The sequence below is a fragment of the Vicugna pacos genome, chromosome 3 (assembly GCF_048564905.1).
Source record: "Vicugna pacos chromosome 3, VicPac4, whole genome shotgun sequence".
Lineage (NCBI taxonomy): Eukaryota > Metazoa > Chordata > Mammalia > Artiodactyla > Camelidae > Vicugna > Vicugna pacos.
Window position 1 is genome coordinate 114,245,937 of NC_132989.1, and position 19,464 is coordinate 114,265,400.

At 44.1% G+C, this 19,464-nt stretch overlaps 1 protein-coding gene across 7 annotated transcripts in view; it reads left to right on the plus strand.

Moving 5' to 3' along the window:
• Positions 1-19,464, plus strand: part of SEMA5A (semaphorin 5A) — a 449,868-nt gene that overhangs the window by 148,980 nt on the left and 281,424 nt on the right. For 6 of the 7 annotated variants that reach the window (XM_072958863.1, XM_072958862.1, XM_072958865.1 and 3 more), the window contains one exon: positions 5,918-6,114. The exons of the other annotated variant lie outside the window; for it this stretch is intronic. In XM_072958863.1, the coding sequence (XP_072814964.1) occupies positions 5,994-6,114 (121 nt within the window). In that variant the 5' untranslated portion in view covers positions 5,918-5,993. The remainder of the gene's footprint in view (positions 1-5,917; positions 6,115-19,464) is intronic. 7 annotated transcript variants of the gene reach the window in all.

Genomic DNA, 19,464 nt, shown 5'->3' on the forward strand with positions numbered 1-19,464 from the left:
CCTCGGAGTTTCCCTGGGAGGAACGGCCAGTGTGGGCGGGAGTGGGCGGCCAGTGTGTCTGCAGAAGGTGGAGGCCAGCCTTGACCTTGGGTGGGTGTGGGGCCCGAGGCATCAGCGGACGTGCAAGGCTGACAGTGAGGCCCGGGGCCAGGCTGGAGGGGCTGAAGGGAGGCCTCTGCAGCAGGGGCAGTGGGGGTGGAATTGGGAGAAGACGGGCTGTCGGTTGTAAGCAGTGGGAAAATCCTGAGGGCTCGTGAGCAGGGCAGGGCTGTTTACCTGGCAGCAGCTGGTGACTGTGCCGCAGACACCGTGTCACCTGGCCTGACTGGGCCTGGCTGTGGTGGGGTGAGACAGGGTGGTTTGTCGGGATGGTGGGATGAGTTCCTCGGTGGCTCTGCGGCTTTCAGTTGGGGCTCCAGTCTCCGGGTGAGTGGTTCATCTGATGCCGTGGAGCAGGGCCAAGGGATGGAGGGATGAGTGCAAACTCAGACCTTGCCGAAGAGCTGCCCATCCCCTCCTCTAAGTCCTGCCATCGTGGTTCTGATCTTACAACAGACTGTGATGTTACACAAGCAAGAGGCGCACGTGGAACGGCCTCCTCACGGCTGCTGTGCGGCAGCGGGGCTGGGGCTTGGCTGCCTGGTCCTCTTCTGGCTGCTCTCTGGTTGGTCCTCTCACCTGACTTCTCCACCCTCTCTGAGATGGAAGTCCTTAAAGTCATCAGGCAGGATCCGGGCCGGCCGGGTTTCTGCGGGCTCTCTGAACTGAGCCAATGGATCTGGTCATTTCCAGCTTTGCAATAGGGCTAAGGCTCAGAAGAATCTCAGCCTCCCCTAAAAAAGAAGCACGTGAAGCTATTCTGGATCTGTTTTTATTAATAACTGGTTAGACTTTGTTCCCAAAGCAAAACTTCTTGTGGAAGCTTTCATTCTTTTGATTTCTTTTTTATCTGACAGCAGTTTTTTTTTTTAAACTGAAAGGAACAGTTATTTTCTGTTCCCCAAAGCCTATTCATTTGCAGTGTGGGTGTGAATGGGAAATGTTATTATTGTACAAACACGTATATACAGTTTTGCTTATTTAGATTTTGCTTATGGAGAGATCCTCCTCCCACATCAGGAAACTAAATGGAAGGCTTCAGGGATTTTGAAATAGATGCAACAAAAAAGCCTCTATTTTCTAGCCCAAATTGTCCTGCTGTAAGAAATCTTCCTGTTGCCAAAAATCACTCGCTTTGTATTAACAAATAGATTTTTAATTTTCCAGAGATAGCAGGATGAAATTCGAACAACTTTTATTAAAATCGATCCTTTGAAAATTCTTTCCTCCTCTATTTCCCTGATGTAGCAAATAGTTATAATTAACGTGATTTTCATTTTTATTGCAATTTTGTTGAAATGATTCAATATGAATTCAGTTGGGTGATTTATATAAGCATGTTTAAAAATAATCTTTCCAATGATGCTAGCTTATTTAATTTCTAAAGAGGGAGAGGCAGTTTGATACATACGAATCAGAGCTTCTCACCCAGGGTGATCTGACGAGGTCTGGGGGGACTTTGTTGGCACAGATGGAGGGGGAGGGTGATACTGTCACCCAGTGTGTGTCAAGACCAGGGATGCTGCCAAATGCTCAGAACGCTGCCCAGAATAAAGACTTACCTGGCTCTAAATGTCAGTAGTGCTGAGATTAAGCACTGAAACCCCCGATCTAAATATGCCTCCTCCCCCCACTGCATTGCACCAAGAGGCTAGAGCTTCGTTCTTCAGTGGAGGATGGAACTGCAGACCCCAGGACGGAAGGACCTGCTATTTAGATCTGAGCCTCTTTGGAGTAAAAGACTATTCAAGGTGTTAGCTTTGCATTGTGTAGGTTGCTCCGGAAACTCCGCTCTAAGTGAACGCCCTTCCCTGGCCCCTAATGAGGATCTGTTTGTAGTACCTTTATTTTAAGAAAAAAAGGTAACATGTTATAGTCTGAAAATTATAAACTTCTAAAAATCACCTGTTTTCATTAAATGTGCTTCTCTGAGCTTAACGTGGCAAACGTGTAATTTCATCTCATCCTCATCAAACTTTGTTCCCCATTTTAGCTGCTCTTTCCCTTGACACGGCATTTCTTTCTCTAATCATCACTTTGAAAATCCTGGGGAAGGAACGTTTTAGGCTCCAGTGTTATTTTTCTCCACCTCTCCTTCGGGAGGCAGAGATGTTAGGACTGAGATGGGAATGCATGGCTGTTGTAAACGTAGGGCAGTTCCAATGGACAGGTGTTTGCATAATTTGTTTCTTAGTTCACACAAGGGGGTTCTGTGTTGTCTTGGGTCTGCCAGATTGAAAAGCTCTCTGTGAGAGAGGAATTTGCTTTTCGCCCGCAGGTGACGTGAGCTCAGTCTCAGAGGCTGAGACGGCCGTGCTCCCAACCGTCTTTGCGAGGGAATTCTGTTCAGTGGGAGCTGGTGTTGGAGATGCTGCTCTGGGTGCCTGTTGGGTGCCAGGCAGGGGTGTAAGGGCTAACTGTCATGCCTGCCACAGAGCTAGCGAGCCCTTACTAAGAGTTCATTGTTACTTTCATTGTCCTTTATATGTATATATTTTTTTTTCATCACCAGTTTGTTTTGATGTGGGGTGGTGATCATCTATTTGTAGCCTTCCCTGAGTGGACAGGTGAGGTTACTCCAAATCTCCTTGCTCTGTCCAGAACAAAATTATGTCTAAAACATTTCTAACAAGTGTTATTCTGTATTAAGATACGTCATCTGATGAAATGTGATGTCGTATGTCTCAGGTCAGGGGGAAAAGAAGAGATGGGCAGCTTCACGTGCTCACCTATAGACTGGAGTTCTGGAGCTGCCTCCAGTTTTGCAGCCTGGGACCCCTTTTCCAAGAGTGAAATGAGTCATACTTGTAATAACCCAGGAGGAGAGAGCACTGTGCCTCCATTGTCCATTACAATGAGCCATCCTTGGCCAGAGATCATGGACCGATTAGACCAGTGTGCCCCAGGCTCCCAGTTGTCCTCTCCATCCCTTCCTCCACCTTCATGTGCAGGCTCTCGCCCTCCAACAGAAACCATATTCTTGCCTCATCATGATTTTCAACCCCTTCACTTGTTTCTCTGCCCCACTGGAACGTTTCCATCATGGGGAGCATTGAGTCAATGGGACTCAAAATATAGCGACTGTGAAACTTGACGTAGCCTCCGCTTCACATTTTCCCCTTTCATCTTACATCTCACTGTATACTCGGGTGCACACTCCTATTTAAAGGTGAGGCCCCATCCTCCCTTTCATAACCACCCTCTTTACTGGACGTTTATCATTGGCCACCTCCATTTTTTTGGATCTCATACCTCCTATCCCTCTTAGATCTACAATCTCTTCTCCACTCACTGTTTCTCAGAAAAGAAGCCGTATTTAATGGTCTGTTTTCTCTACCCTAAACCTTCCTAATTTTGATCTTTTTGTGCTTTTCTGATTTCACTGAATTTTCTGGGGTTAACCAGCATTTGAGATACCATGGATGTTCTGTCCCACTTTTGCTCAATCCGTTCCCTCTTGGATTCCTTGCTCCAAGGATACGGCCTCTTGTTTTTCTGAAACTGACCCCTCAAGTTGACCATTGACTGCCTGTTGACTGAAGCAAGTGGTCTTCACTCTTCCTCATCAGGATATGGTTGACCAGGCCTCTTTTTAAAGTGTGTTATTCTGTCCTGCTTAACTTGGTCCCCATGGTGTTATATTTGTTTGATTCTCTGTTCTCTTCTATCATCTTCGTGTGGTTACTTCTCTTTAACAACTTCTAAATAATCAGTTCTCTTTAGCTCATTTATTCTTTCTCTCATGCTTTCTTTCCCCCAGTGGATCTCAACCGCCCATAATTTTAACCATTCCAAATACTATATGCTTTCTATGAATTCTCTTTTTTTCCTGATCATCCATCCTGGATTTCCCACAATCTGCTGCATTTCCTTAAATATTAGCTCAGCATCTTATGCCCCACATGAACAAGACCGAACATCTTCTCCTCTAAAATTTCTTCTGTTGATTATCATATTTTAAACAATGGCGTTACTATCCCCGAAGACACTTTATATTCTTTATCTTGAGACCATCTGTGCCTTTGCTTTCTCTTCCCCCAAATTTAACAGATTAGAGCAACAACTATTTGTTAGATTTCACACACTGAGGATTAGGAATTTGGGCAGGGCTCTAGTAGTTGATTCCCTTGCTTTTGTGAGACTGAAGTCACTCAGTGGGTTTCAGCTTTCCTCACGTATCAGGGTCCTTGGTGGGAATGGCTGGGAAGCTGGGCTTGGTAGGAAAGGTCACTAGAATACCTATTTGTGGTCTCTCTAGCATGCCAATTTCAGGGGCATTGGACTTCTGACTTGGTATCTCCATGCCCCAGAGTGTGTGTTCTAAGAGACAGGAAGTCAAACCTGCCAGCCTCTTAGAGAGGGGGCTTGGAAACCAGGGTGCCATCACTTCCATTGTATTCAACGGAGCAAAGCAGTCACAGGGTCAAACCCAGATTCAAGAGAGGGGGCATAGACCCAGCTCTCAGAGGGAGTGAAGTTGAAGAAGCTGTGGACATCTTTAGTTTTCCATACTTCCTTTGTCCATCACAATCACTGTTTGCTGGGTTTGCCTCAACTTCTGTCACACTGACACCACCTAAAGTCACAGCTGCATTTATTTCTCTTCTGAACAATTGCTGTAGCTTCAAATTAACTTCTCCACCTCTGTGTTCTTCTTTACCCAATTTCCGACATATGCTATTGTGAGAACAATCTTATTAGTATTTCTTCTGATGTTCATATACTACAGTAGCTTCTTGCCTAAAAATAGGGACCTCAGACCTTGGTATAGTCCACCGAACAAATCTTAACCCAACCTCCTCTCTAAGCTGCTTCTCATGACTCACTCCCCTTTGTTTCCTGGGGTTTGGGTCAAGTGCAGTAAACTATTCTCAACATGTGTTGCTTACTCCTTCTTCTTGCCCCTCCAGTGCGTCTTTTCAGCCTTTTCTGAATTCCTTCCAGAAATCTCCATCTGTTGAAATCCTCTTTACCCTCCACTATTAAATGCACACATAAACTCCTCCTTGGACACACCCTCGATCTCTACGTAGCAGCGGGACCCCCCCTTGACTCCCCAGCACTCCTGCTTCTTGTCACGGTTTTCTGGCAGCTCGGGTTCTAGTTGTTTTTCTATGCCCATCTTGTTTTAAAGCTTATTAATCTTTTAAATTATTCATAATCTTTAAAGTCTCACAGCTCCCAGCATAGTAATTTCATCTCACCCAGTAGGTGCTCAATATAGCTTTTATTTGATTCACACTTGACCTCTAGCCAGAAACTTGGCAGGCAGGTCATCTGGAGATTTCAAAGGATGAATTCACCCACTGGGATGATTTTTAAGAGTTGGATAGCATGATGCTAATCAGGTGATGAATAAAAAACAACGGTCATGGCCTTATGTATTAGGGGCTTTTGTAAAAAGGGAACGGTGGGATTCTTAGGGCTTCCACATACAGATCTGTGTTTGCAGGAGGGGGTGAGAATGAGGATCCAAGGGAAAACCAATCAATGAGCACGACTCTAAACTGCATTCCTTAGGGGGCGATGACGACGACAGCTCCACAGAGCTTCCTCTTGAACATCCCTCCTTGTATAATCAGTGGGTCGTCTCATAAAGTTGCTGGGAGAATAAGAGGCGTGGATTGAGACGTATGCACGTTCCCACATAGTTCTGAAGTATCTCCTAGATAAAGCTGTGTTGGTCCAAGCACTCCAAGGTGCTCTCTCTCTCTCTTTTTTTTTTTTTTTAAAGGGAGTGATGGGGCTTTACCTAAGGACCACCCACCAGGAAACCTGTAGTCTTGTCCATTCACTGGTTCTCTGTTGTGTGTTTTAGGCACTTTCCCCACATGACGGGACGACGAGCTTCTGGCTAAAGACAAGTGCCCAGAGTGCAAGGCCTCCTGCCCGCCATGAAGGGACCCTGCGTCATTGCTTGGCTGTTCTCCAGCCTGGGCTGGTGGAGACTCGCCCAGCCAGAGACAGACACATCCCGGTGCCAGAGAGCAGAGCACCCGGTCATCTCCTACAAAGGTGAGGGGCAAGCAAGGGTACCGCTGAAATGCAGTCCCTGCTCAGTGATGGAGGGTCGTGGTGGTTATCACTCGATGGTGCTGTCACTCTGTTTTAGACACTGTTTCCAATAAGAGCAAAAATACCAAATTCCCTGTCACAAGAATTTCACATTCTGAAACCGATCACTGTCTCAAGAAGAATTCAAGCCCAGAGTTATCATGGGTAGAAAATCGCATCGTTGGGGTCACCTTTAGCTAACCGGTGCTGTCAGCCTCCTAGGCATTTGAACCAGGGGAGAAAAATGTGGCCCACGGAAATAACAACAAAACCAAGTAAAGCAAAAATTTCTTCACTTTAGCATTTCCCAACAAAGCTTAGTCTTACCACAAATTGTGTGCTTTTTATCCGGCATCGCATGGCAGGCAGAATTGGTTTACTGTCTCAAGTATCGCCACAGGTCTGTAGGATTAATTAATTAGCAAGTATATACATTCTTCTACTCTTTAATTCATCAAAACTTATTTAGGGTTCTTTACACCCTGGGCACTCACTCTAAGCATTCGAGATGAAGAGCAGGTTAGTCTTTGTCTCTGCCTGCAAGGAACTTACAGTTATAGTATGAAGCTAGGTATAATTCATCAGACATTGTATTTTAATAATTCATCCAATAAGTAGTTTTGTGGTTTGTTATTCTGTAACTCTTGTATCACAAAAAATTTAAAATATCTACAAAAATAGAATAGTCCAAAGGAACACCCAGACCCAGCATTTATTAATTCATGACTTGTCTTTTTTCTTTTAAATCCCTACCCATGCTCCACCCACACTCACCATTTAGAAGCAAATTCAAGAAATCCTGTAATTTTATTATAATAGTTCTTGACTATCAAAGATAAAGAATTCATACTAACATTATCACACCATTCGAAAACCCAAACAGAAACCAGTTCCATAAAATTGGCAAACGTCAGTGAGTGCTGTGAGGTCCCTGGTGGTCTCAAAAAGGCTTGTGCACTTTTCAGCTAACAGATTGAGTCAGGAACTGGGTGAAGTCCATGCATGGCAGTTGGTTGGTTTAGCTCTTGAGTCTCTGAATCTTTCACTGTGTTTTGTTGGCGGTGCTGGTGGTGGGGGTACTCCCCTTGCAAATTAATTTTTAAACAAACTCGAGTTCTTTGTCCTGTAGTTTCCCACAGTCTGGATTTTGCCAAGTGCCTCCCATTAGTGCCATTCAGATGTTCTTCTGTCCCGAATATTGCTGTAAATTAGTGATTGAGAGGCCACTTAGATGCAGGTGTGAATCTTTCTGTCTCTTCTGTGTCCTTCACTGGGATGTGAAGTTATTGGTCATAGAAGATCATGGCCCCAGTCTACTGATTCATTCGTGGGTGCAAAACTGGGAGTTTTAAGTTTTGCTATTCTTTCTTCATTTAATAGCTAAAGTGTTTATCCATAAGGCAACTTTCCCTCATCAACTATTTGAATATCCTAAGGGATAGGAATGGCAGAGTGAATGTTTTTATTTTTCCTTCCCTTTACTGTTTTTCTCCAGAGCCCAGTTAGTTGGTTCTCTAGCATTATACACAGAGGACAGATAAGATGTTATGTTTGCTTTTTTAAAAATGTTGAGTATTAGAAATATTTTAATACACAAATTTCAATATTTGGTATATTTCAATCAGTTGCAGCTTTTATTCTTATAAATGGTGAAATCATCACACTTCAGACTTAGGGGAGCCTCTTGAGGTTGGGTCCTGAGTTCTTTTGACACAACCCAGTGGCCTTTGATGGCTTGATTAATCCTCTGGGATAACAAGATGTTCCTGACTCCTCCTATTCATTTCCTTCGGTAGGCCTGAGAATTAGCCATTTTTGTCTGATTTGAGCACGGAGCTGCTCAAAGTGAGGTCTGTTCAGTGTACAGAACTGAGGAAAACGTTCTTTAAAATGCACCATAAGTTGCTCTGGTTATTTCCAGTTCATCTCCAGGACGCTCTGGTTTTTCTGGACCTCTTCCATTTTGTGCCTCTATCTTTTTCTCCTGTGCACAGAATCCTGTCTCTGCAGGCCAGCGTAATTATTCCTTCTGCCTTTTCCTGCCATACACCCTCAGCTGTCTCAGAATAACAGTTTTCTGCAACTCTAGTCATTTTTGACTACAGAAAACCCTTTAAGATGAGGGTCCTTCTTTTAGTCCTCAGGGTGTAAATTTCACTGGGAAGTTGAAGCAAAATTACTGCTTCGAAATCACTTGAAATAATTTCCTTTTTGTGTGATGGTGCCACCAACTCAAAGTCCAGTTAATTTCATTTGCTTAATTTTGCGTTTGATTTTCAAAATTTACATCGCATTATTTTATAGTGTTTAAATTCAAGTTGATAAAACAACAGGTGTTCAGAAATACTAGCTCTACTCCCTAATTTCTTCACCTTGTTCCCTCTCTGTGCCTTTTGCTCACCCTTTACTTACATTTAATGCTTTATGCTTCTTTTTAATGTAATCAAAGCTACACACACACATCCATATATGCAGTCCTACCCTCATTTCTTAAAAAGTGACATAGATCCAAACTGTTCTCTAGCGAGCATTTTTTGACATCCTGGTGTGTGCTGGAGCCCACTCCCCTGTAGTGTGGCTTTCTGTCACTGCACTCTGTAGCCATGGAGCTCTCCTCTGTGTGATGAACTGCAGTCTGCTCAGCGCTCCCTGCTGGGAGATGTTTGCGTTATTCTCTCGTGTTTGTGACCAGGTTGGGGGGGGGGTCCCTGGAATTGGGGTTGCTGAGTCACAGAGTTAATGCAGTTGTGGTTTTGCTGGAAAGTGCGCATCTCCTTTTCGTGAAGGTTGCCCCTGTCTGCATTCTCTTTGCCCTGGGTGTGAGTGTCTGCTTCCCATTGGCCTTCCCAGCAGAGTGCTCTGTTAGGCTCTGGGATCCGGGACAATCCTGTTGTTCATAAATGGCATTTCAGCATCCTCTTAATTTGCATTTTTAAAATTTGGAGTGAACATTCAACACCCCTTTAACAGATGTCTATTATGTACCGGGGTCTGTGCTAAATACTGAGGAGACAGAAGCAAGAAACACTGTTCCTGTTAAGGGCTTAGAATATCATTCGGAATATAAGCCAAAAGGACCATTGGTTTACATTCTTTTAAGGGTCCTAACGGGTGTCTCTGCCGGGTGCTGTGGGAGCCCAGGGATGGGGTGTCCGAACCAACCAGACAGGCTGGGAGTAGAGGCGTGGTAAAGGAAGGTTTCCAGGAGGAGGCCATGCCAGAGCTGAGTCCCAGATGACGGTTACACGGTGTTTATGAATCTCACGAAGGGAGTGGTGTCCAGGGAGAGGAGGCCAGCAATGCCTAAGCCCTGAAGTGAGGGAGGGAGCCCAACAGGTTCTGGCAAGTGGCAAGTACCTAAGTCATGGAATCTCAGTTTTAGTTGTGGAGAGGAGGCAGAGGGAGTTGAGACAGTCGGGACTCAATCCTGCACAGCATCCGAAGGCATCTCTAGATGTCCCCCTCTGTCTGCATGGAGGATGGCGAGATGGAGGCTGGAAGACCCCACTCCGGGGCTGCTGCTGTGACCAAAGGCAGCCAGCCAGCCATAGTGAGGGACTGAGCTGTGGGAGTGGTAGCAGAAATGTGAAGAATTCAGTGGATTATGGAAATTTGAAGAGGGTGCTGTTGATGGCTTAAAGGATGTGCGACCGGAGGGAGCAGGAGGCACAGAGAGTGATCCCTAAGTTCTTGGCTGTTGATTCTAGATGGGATAAAGGAGGACAGTCTGAAATGATGACTTCAGATTGAGGCAGCTGGGGTCCTACCTGCCACCGATGGAATTTATTAGTTGAGAGGAAGGTATCACTGGAGAGCTTTTCAAGAAGGAGGTGGCTGTCAGAGTATCTGATGATGCTGCAAGTTCAAGGCAAATGTGGGCCAGAGGTAGAGTGACCAACTCATCTTGATTTTCCCAGGACCTTTTTGGGGTGCAGCACTGAAAGTCCTATGTTCTGGGGGAACTGGGACAGATGGTCACCCTCTCAGAAATTCTATCATCAATGATGTGTTAGTTTCCCAGTGTGGCTGTAATGAAATACCACAAACCAGGTGACTTAAAACAACAAAGATATCTTCTCTTGCAGCTCTGGAGGCTGGAAGTACAGAATCAAGGTGGCAGCGGGGCCATGCTCTCTCCAAAGGCTCCAGGGAAGAGTCCTTCTTTGCCACTTCTTAGCTTCTGGTGGCTGTCAGCCATCCTTGGCCTCCCTTGGCTTGTAGACGTATCCCCACCCTCTGAGTCTGTAGTCACGTGGCATTCTTTCTGGGCCTCTGTTTTTGTCTTCTCTTCTTTTTGTAAGGACACAAGTCATACTGGATTTAGGGCCACCCTAACCCAGCAAGACCTCATCTTACTCAATTACGTCAAGGTCTGTTTCCAGATATGGTCACAATCACAGGTACATGGGATTTGGACTTCAGTGTATCTTTTGTGGGGGACTTCAATTCATAGCAAGGGGCATTGATCAGAGTAGTTTGAGAGCAGTGCTGGGGGAAGAAACTGGATGGTGATGAGTGGAGGGAGAATTGAGAGGTGAAGAAATAGATATAAAAATAGAATTATTGTCTCAGTTGGCAGGCACATGAGGACAGGGGATGGCTTTTAAGGGAGCATTACTTAGTCATCCTTAAATGGAAATGGTGAAGGAAGAGGCTGAAGAGAGAAGAGAGAGGGGGAGATGGTAAGCTGGGCAAAGTCCCCGGGGCTGTAGGAGGGGACAGGATACCGGGCACAGGTGAGGGATTAGCTGACAGGAAGCAGAGCCCACCTCCAGTGAGCCCAGACTGGGGGAGGCCAGGCACCCAGGATGCGGGACAGTGAGAGGGAGGGGGTGGCTGGAAGGGGAGGGGGCTCCTGAGAACGTCCGTCTTGGCTGAGAAGGAGGAGGCAGGCCCTGGGCCAAGAGCACGGGGCTTTAGGAAGGAAGTGCTTCTTTTAAGAAGGGATAAGACTGTTGATCAAAAACGTACACAAAAGACTCCCTGTGGATATTCGGAGCCCAGTCAGTCCTTGAAACTGCTCGCATTACAGCTGAGCAGGTGGCCACAGTGCTAGGTGAACACATTTCTGTAGTCTCTACAAGAAAGTCTGAGGAAGTACGATGAAACAGCGATAAGAGAGAAATAAAGGAGAGGCTGGATAATCTTGCCATTTAAAAATCTGGATTTCCAGGTACATTTAAAATTGCATGATTCAGTGTTACAGGCTGGAGGCTCTCTTCACAAGAGGCTAGTAAAGAAGTGAAGCAGATGCTACAGTAACGTCTTAATACAACGCAGCACACTTTCTTAGTCTCGGTTCAGCTTACCTGGCTAGGCAGGTGAGGCTGGCAGGATCTCTTCTCCAGCCTCAGTGAAATATTTGCCACTTCGGGCTCCTCTTGTCTGGTGGAGTTCATCGCTCGGCAGGCTCTAACCGCCTGCTGTGTTAGCAGGGTTACTCCCTGGACTGCACGCTCTGGAATATTTATCCCTGGCTGAGCGGTAGCTGCTAGAACACTCCGACCCGGTACAGATGCACCCTTCACGCTGGTCCTTGTCGTTTGCCTGAATGTCTGCTCCAATAAAGAGGGAAAAAATAGTGTCCCTGTGAGACAGCATGTTTCTCAGAACACTTACTGAGTCTCATAACCATCTCTGAAATGAGTTTTAAACGTTTAATGTCCACTTAAGGCAATCGCGTCGTATTCTGCTTTTGTTTGTTTATTGATTAAAGTCGACCCAGCTCACTTGCTATTTGGAGCACGTGCTCCATTTATAGGAAAAGGAGCCATGTCGCATCCTTCCGCACAGGGAAGGACCACTGCTGGAGTGAGTCATGCCCTACACAGGCTCGCTTTGCCTCGCAGCCTTAATATCATGACTAATTCGGAGGCTTTTCTTCTGCTGCAGAATCCGGCTGGGTGCTGCTAATTCTACTCTCAGGTCCCTGAGATCTTTATCTCCAACTCCTTGACGCTCTCACTGAGCGTCTCCCTCCTTCTGGATTTGTTGATTGGTCTGAGGATTGTTTGGAGACTTAAGAAGAGCTGTCCTTGACCCTGGATTAGCCACATGTGGCCGCAGGTCTTGGGAAGAGCATTGGAGGGAACTGAAATGGCTGTTCCAGCTCAGGCCACCACGGAGCTGGACTGGGCCGTGCCATGGAGCCCTTGAGTTCAAACACCTGCCTTTGTCCCCGCAGGTAGTCTTGGGTGATTGAAAGAACCATGACTGAAAGGGATTTTAAACTCAGGTTCTATCCGCATTCCACAGTGTGAGTGATTATTTTTCATAGCTCCTGTATTTTTCTTTTGAATAGTATAATTATTTTCCTTTGTCTTCGTGTTAAAGGTTTACTTTGTTAAATGTTGACAGTAAGAACATGTGGCATGCTTTGTAACTTTCTGTTGGCTCATCTTTGTGTTACTGACTGGGAGCCCGGCCCCGCCCACCTCTGAGAGGCGCGTCCTCCACCATCTGTAGGGCGGCAGGTGCACATTTCCACCTGCCCTGTGAACTACCATCCTGCCCGTGGTCCTGCCTCTAACCACGCTGCCCTCATCTTGCTCACATCCCTGGGACCACTGGCGTTGCTTGGCTCACCACCTGTTCCCTCTGGGGCCAGAGATTGGAGCCTCAGTTACCCTCCAAGTCACAGTGGACTGTAACCTTTTAGGAAAAAACAGAGGGACACTAGGTGGGAGACAAAAAAGCCATTTCTGTGCCAGGGTTCCATCCCTGTCCTAGTGTGTCCCGTGGCCCCGTGTCCTCATGGATATCCCACTGCTCCATACGAGCCCCATGGCGCTCCGTTTTCTCTCCGGGTTTTGGCTTTCTGGTGTCTAACGCCCTAGACAGTCATGTGGTCTCATGACCCTGGCCGGATTTTACCTCTTCTAAATCTAGGACCCTCATCACCACAGCAGGGACTGTAGCAGATAATTTCTAGAGTTCCTGTCAGATTTTAGAGATTCCAGAGTCTTTGAGCACGTAAACCGTGATTAAAATTGCTTCCAGCATTTCTCCCTGTTCTTCTAGTCTCAGATCTGCCATTTGACCTTTATGAATCATAAGTGTGTATGAGTGCATGACAGTGGCCTACTTTCTCCAAGGAGGAATTAGGAAAATGTATTTTAATTAAAAATAGATTGCATAAAATTCATTTTAATATTTTCATATGAATCTGATTAAAGTAGAGCAAGGCACCACTTACGGTTAAAAACTGTCTTGAACTCAATGCTTTTCTTTATAAAAACTAAAATTGACATTAACTAAGTGTGACTCTGGTTTCATAACAGATTATGAATTATCCTCCTTTGGGTTTACTTGGGGAGGAAAAATGTTATGGATTCTTAAAAAGTCCTTTGATCCATCAAAATTTGACTTCTATTATGCAAATGACTGAATTTTCGTATAATGTAATCTCAAAATCCACATGGACAAAATATTTGAACCTATCGGCAAATGAAGCAACTAAGGTATGAGTGCACTGCCTGTGTTACACGTTACAAATCGCACTTGGTACTAAGTTTTTATTTTAAAGTCTGTTGCTCATTTGCTATCTGAAAAAATGGAGTATTAAAAAACACACCAATTTTACCGCCATGATATTGGCATATAAGATCACACACGAGTGCATAAAAGTGTTAGAATAAAAATGCTTTCACTGTAAAACCACTCTGCGTTATTCACTGAGTGAACTAGCTTCAATACCTACCTTGTACTTTTGTGTTGTGACTGATCTTTGACTGATGAAAGCTGAGAGGGTCCCTGTTGTATGTATTTTATAAACAATGATTAAGTTCTAACGAAAATATTTTATTGAGTTTTGGGAATTATCAATAGCTTTTGTATTACTTTTGTGTTCTAGGGCCACTAATGAAATAATTTGTCAGAATCAACATCTATATTTTATCTTGAGATGATCAATTTCTTGGTCTCAGTGGAGTTTTTATTATTTTAAGAGTGCAGATGGAATACTTTATTAGTGGAGTAGTTCAATGGGATTGCATTAAAACTGGGGCAAGATTTTTGTAAAGTTATTGTCAGGACTCTGATTTAAAACAACCATTTCGTTTGGCCTCAAATGGTATGTTATTATATTTCATTTGTCTTCAAGCATATCATAGTGTTTCTAAGCATTAAATGGGCAATTCATTTGTTTCTCATAATGCAGGTAGATAAAAATCTTACCATCCTTATTTTATTTATGAGTAAGAGTTGGAGATTAAATGCAGGGTGAATAAACTTCTAATTAAGCAGTATTTTTCTTGGATATATGGCTTCTTGTCCTCTAATACCAAGGCAAGGGAAAGCCATTGTCACATTGGAGGAGACAAAGCTTTATGCCCAGCACACAGCAGGGCTGAAATTTCCCTGTTAGCAACATGACAAAAAAAAGACTCACTCCACTGAGGTTTCTGAACCCTAGTTTGTGTACTAATTTAATCAGCACTGTAACTTTTAATGCTCCTGAAGCTTTTTTTAGGGGAAGTGATTCTTTAATTTCTCGTTTTCTTTCTGGTTCCCCTCCTGTGACTCAGAGGTGGACCTCCAAGGGCCTAGTCACACGTGTCACACGTGTCATGGACAAGAGCGCGGTGACCGTGTGTGCTAACATGCCAGAATGAGTCTATTCCTCCGATCTGCGAAATGCCCCGACTGAGTCGCGGTTATGCTATTTGGCCATTCCCACCTTGAAAGCGCCTCGGGGCTGCGTGTTAGAGAGACTCCAGACCCTGTTAAATAAAGCCAGCGAGGCGAGGCCCCAGCGCCGGGAACGCCGGCTGTCTGGCGGGGTGGCCCGGGTAGCTCTTGGGCAGTGATGGACGACTGCCATTCTCATTTATATTTTCGATTTTTTGTGCCACGCGATGCCCTCGCCTCAGCACACAGAGTGCTTCAGCTTCTGCTTGTTTCAAGATACAAGCAGAGGTCCCGCTCATTAATAAGTTGGCCAGTCTTTGTGGAGTGCCTCTGATGTGCTGAGAAGGGTCTCAGTCATGAGGTTATCCAGTAAGTGAAAGAGGAGAGCCATCGGCCGGCGCTGAGTTAACATTCCATCAGGGGAGACAAGCGGTGATAATAAGAGGATGGAATATGGACCAGGGTACCCAGCGCTAAGAGCTGAGGAGAGACATAAAGCAGGGAATGGGTTACGGCAGGGAGGGGCTTGTGATCTGCATCAGGGTACCTACCTATTGCCTCCAGCCCCGCACCTGCCCCTTTTATATTTCGCTGTCAGGGAGTCAGTGAAATTTTCAGGCTCCCGTACCAGCGGGGTCCTCGTAGGCTATGTGAATGGGAGGAACTGGCAGCTGCCGAGGAGGCTGGAGGAATACCGAGGATCACCTTTACGCCTCTGTAGGGTGGCTGAGGCCAGAGGTGATTCTAATTCCCCAGCCGAGGAGCCGGCCATCACAGCTTGCATCGCAGCTGCCGGAGGAGGGCGCAGCGGCAGGAGTAGGCTCGTGGGCTCCACCCCGCCTGCCAGCAGCTGCTGGTCTGTGTGTGTCAAGCATTCTTCCCCGTGGCTCTCCCAGGCCCTGTCCTTCATCCTTTTGCTTACTCTGTTCTTCCAGGACCTTCCCACCCAGTTCCCTATGTTAAATTTCCTCTGTTTGAGCTATCTAGGGTGATTTCTGCTTTCCTGGCTAGATCATGACTTCTACAGAATGACGCATTGAGTCAAGACTTAAAGGAGGTCAGGGGACAAGCCCTGTGGATAAGGGAGAAGATAGTGTTCCAGGCGGAGGGAAGAGCAGGTGTGCAAGGCCCAGAGGTGGGGGTGCACTTGACAGGATGGAGTAACAGCAGGGAGGCCAGGATGACCAGAATGATCCTTGGAGGTGAGTAATGGAGATGAGCTCAGAAGGCTAATAGGGGCCAGGGCCTGTAGGGCCTTTAAGAATTTTGACCTTGATTTTGAGTGAGGTAGGGAGCCACCGGAAGATTTTGAGTAGATGAATGGTGTAGCAGAGGAACTAGCAGGACGTAAAGGATCACCCTGGCTGCTGTGCTGAGGATGGACTGAACTGCGGGTGAGCAGGTGGATGCAGGGCAGGGAGGGCAGTTTGGGGGCTGGTGAGTCATCTAGGCTGGTGATGGTGGTGGCTTGGATGAGGGTGTTAGCAGCAGACACCAGGAAGCCATGGCCATATTTGTGTTATAGCTTATTTAGAAGTCAGTTCCAAAGTATTTCGTTTCAGATTGTATATGTGCTGTGAGAGAAAGAGAAAGGCAGGAGTGACTCCAAGGCTTTTGACCTGAGCAGTAGGTTAGAGTGGAAGTGCTGTTTACTGAGAGGAGGGAGACTGTAAGAGAGTCACACTTGGAAAGAATATCAGGAGCTCAATTTTGGACATGTTAAATATGAGATGCTTCTTTCGCATCCAAGTGGAAATGTCAAGTAGTCAGTTGCGTATACAAGTGGGGGGTTCTGGGGAGCAGTCTTGGCTGGAAGTAGACATTTGGGTTTTATTAGCTTACAGATACCATGTAAAGCCATGAGACTGGATGAAATCTGTAGGGGAACTAATACAGATTAGAAAAAGAGAAGAGATCCAGTGAGTGAACCCTGGAGTAATTCAGTGTTTGGAGAGAGGAGGCAGCAAATAAGATGGGGAGTGGACACTCAGTGATAATATCCTGGAAGCCCAGTGAAGAAAATGCTCCTTTCCCAGCGGGTTAACAGCTGAAAACAGAGACTTGGCTCTGAACCCCAGAACGCAGGAGGCCGATATTAATGTACAAGCAGGAGAGGACTGCTGAGGCACGGAAGGGTCTCGTCCTGTCTAAGCTGAGACTGAGGTCCACCTAAGCGGTGGAACCATTTGGCTGATGAATATCTAGTTCATTTGCAGATAAATATCTAGTAATTTTTAAGGAACAGTGTTGTATGAGGTTACCACATATAAGGAGAAATCTTAAAGTTGATCTGACTCCTTAATGGAGGTCCTTACTGGCCGGTTGTTGAGGAGTAGAAGGAGCAGCATGGCCTAAGGCAAGGGTTTGGGTTTACCTCCTGAGACGTGATGATGTTGTGAACTTGGGTAAATTGCTTAATAATCTGTGTCTCCATTAACACTTTAAAAAGTGGGCATGGTAAAGCTGCCTTTGTAGGATACTTGAGTAGGGGAAATGAGAGTTTGTGTGCATTTATGTGTATGTGAAAATATGAACTTACAGCCCCAGATGTCTTTATACCCAACATGAAAAATAGCTGGCATCAAGCTTAAATATAGCTGTGTAGTGCTGTCAACTATTAACAGTTTTTGAAAACTCTATGAGGCACAGTGATTTGAGGAACTAGCAGTGATGAAAGGAATAAGAAATCTGAATATTTCATCTCTCTGATTTTTGTCTGGATTTTAATGATAGTAACTGTATAATGCAAAGGTATGTTGAGAAACTTATAATTTAGGAGTTAAAGAGAAAAATTCAAATTGTTGTATGGATGGTTCAAGCCAGATTCAACCATTTTCTGAATTTAAGAAAATGGACTAGAATTATATAAAACATGATTCATTCAAATTTAGAACTCATTTGAATGCTTATATTTCTTAATTCCAAAGAGTCAGCCCTACTTTAAAAAAAAAACATATCTACAAAAAATAAAGCTTCAGCATGGAAATCATAAATTCTGCATTTCATAGTAAGGAAATAAAATCTTAGCTGGTAAATCCATGGATCAAGGTATAAATCCTAACTCAAAATAATTAGTTTTGGGACTATAATGCAAAGCAAAATATAAGAATGTGTGAATTCTTTCACGATAGAGTTTTTTTTTTTTAATTGAAGTGTAGTCAGTTTACAATGTTGTGTTAATTTCTTGTGTATATACAGCATAATGATTTGGTTTTATATATATATATATATATATATATATCCCTTTTCATATTCTTTTCATTATACAAGGTAGTAAATTTAGTTCCCTGTGCTATAGGGTAGGACATTGTCATTTATCTATTTTATATATAGTGGTTAGTATCTGCAAATCCTGAACTCCCAATTTACTCATCCTGCTCCCTTTCCCCACTGGTAACCACAAGTTTGTTTTCTATGTCTATGAGTCTGTTTCTGTTTTGTAAATAAGTTCATCATTATGTTTTAGATTTTACATATAACATGATAGAGTTTTTAACCATAACATATAAGGCTAATTTTGAAAATTATATTCAGGTTGACAGAGAGTTTCTGTCATATATGACTCTTGTTTGACCAAGATTTGGTAAACAGATGATTTTTAAGTTGAAAAATGATATAGGGGACTTTACAGTCTGGCCATGATGGGAAAAAGGGATCTGATTTACTTTCTTGCTTAAACTTGAAAAACCAGACAAAGTACTAGCAAGTACAGCTTTCAGACAATGGACAACAGGCAGAGGGTGGAATAGGGTTGTAATTACTCAGAGAAGGGAAATAAACAGGATGAGTCCTATAATTGCTCCAACTCACTGAGAGTAGTTTCCAAGACAGCACAGTGATGGGGAATCCAAACATAGATCAGCGTAAATCAAGCCTCAGTACATTTAAAAGCGTTGAAATCATGCCTGTGTGATCAATGAGCACATCAGATTCAAACTAAAAATCAATAACAGAATGATATATAGAAAATTGTGTTGGAATTTAAACAGTATAATTCTAAATGGCTCATAGGTCAAATAAAAAAATAAAAGGAAAACTAAAATGTTTTCATCTGAATGACAATAAAAGCAACAACTTATCCAAATTTGTGATATAGCTAAAGCAGAACTTGAGGGCAATATACATCATTCTTTACTGATATTAGGGATGGAAAAAGATCTGTTATCAATGATTTGGGGATCTTCCTTAAGGAAGTCTTTAAAAAAGGCAAATGAAACCTACGGTAAACAGAAGGAAGAAGAAAATGAAGATAAGAGCATAAGTCAGTTAAGTAGAAATAAACAATAATGAAGATCAATGAAAATAAAACCTAGCTGCTTAACAAGAGCAATAATATCAGTAAACCTTCTAACCAGATTGGTTAGAAACAAGAGAGAGAGATATTAATCGATACTAGGAATGAATGAGAAGACATCACTACATAACGTACAGGAGTTAAAGAAAATAGCAATGGAAAACGATAAACAACTCTATGCCAATAATTTGACAACTTAGATGAAATGGATACATTCTTTGAAGATAGTCTATCCAAGGTCACTTAAGAGAATTCAGATGAACTGACTAATTCTATATCCATTAAATAAATTAAATTTGTAGTTAAAAATCTTCCAGCAAAGAAAACTTCAAATTCAGATGTCGTTAGCACTGAATTTTGACAAATACTTATGGAAAAAAATGACACTG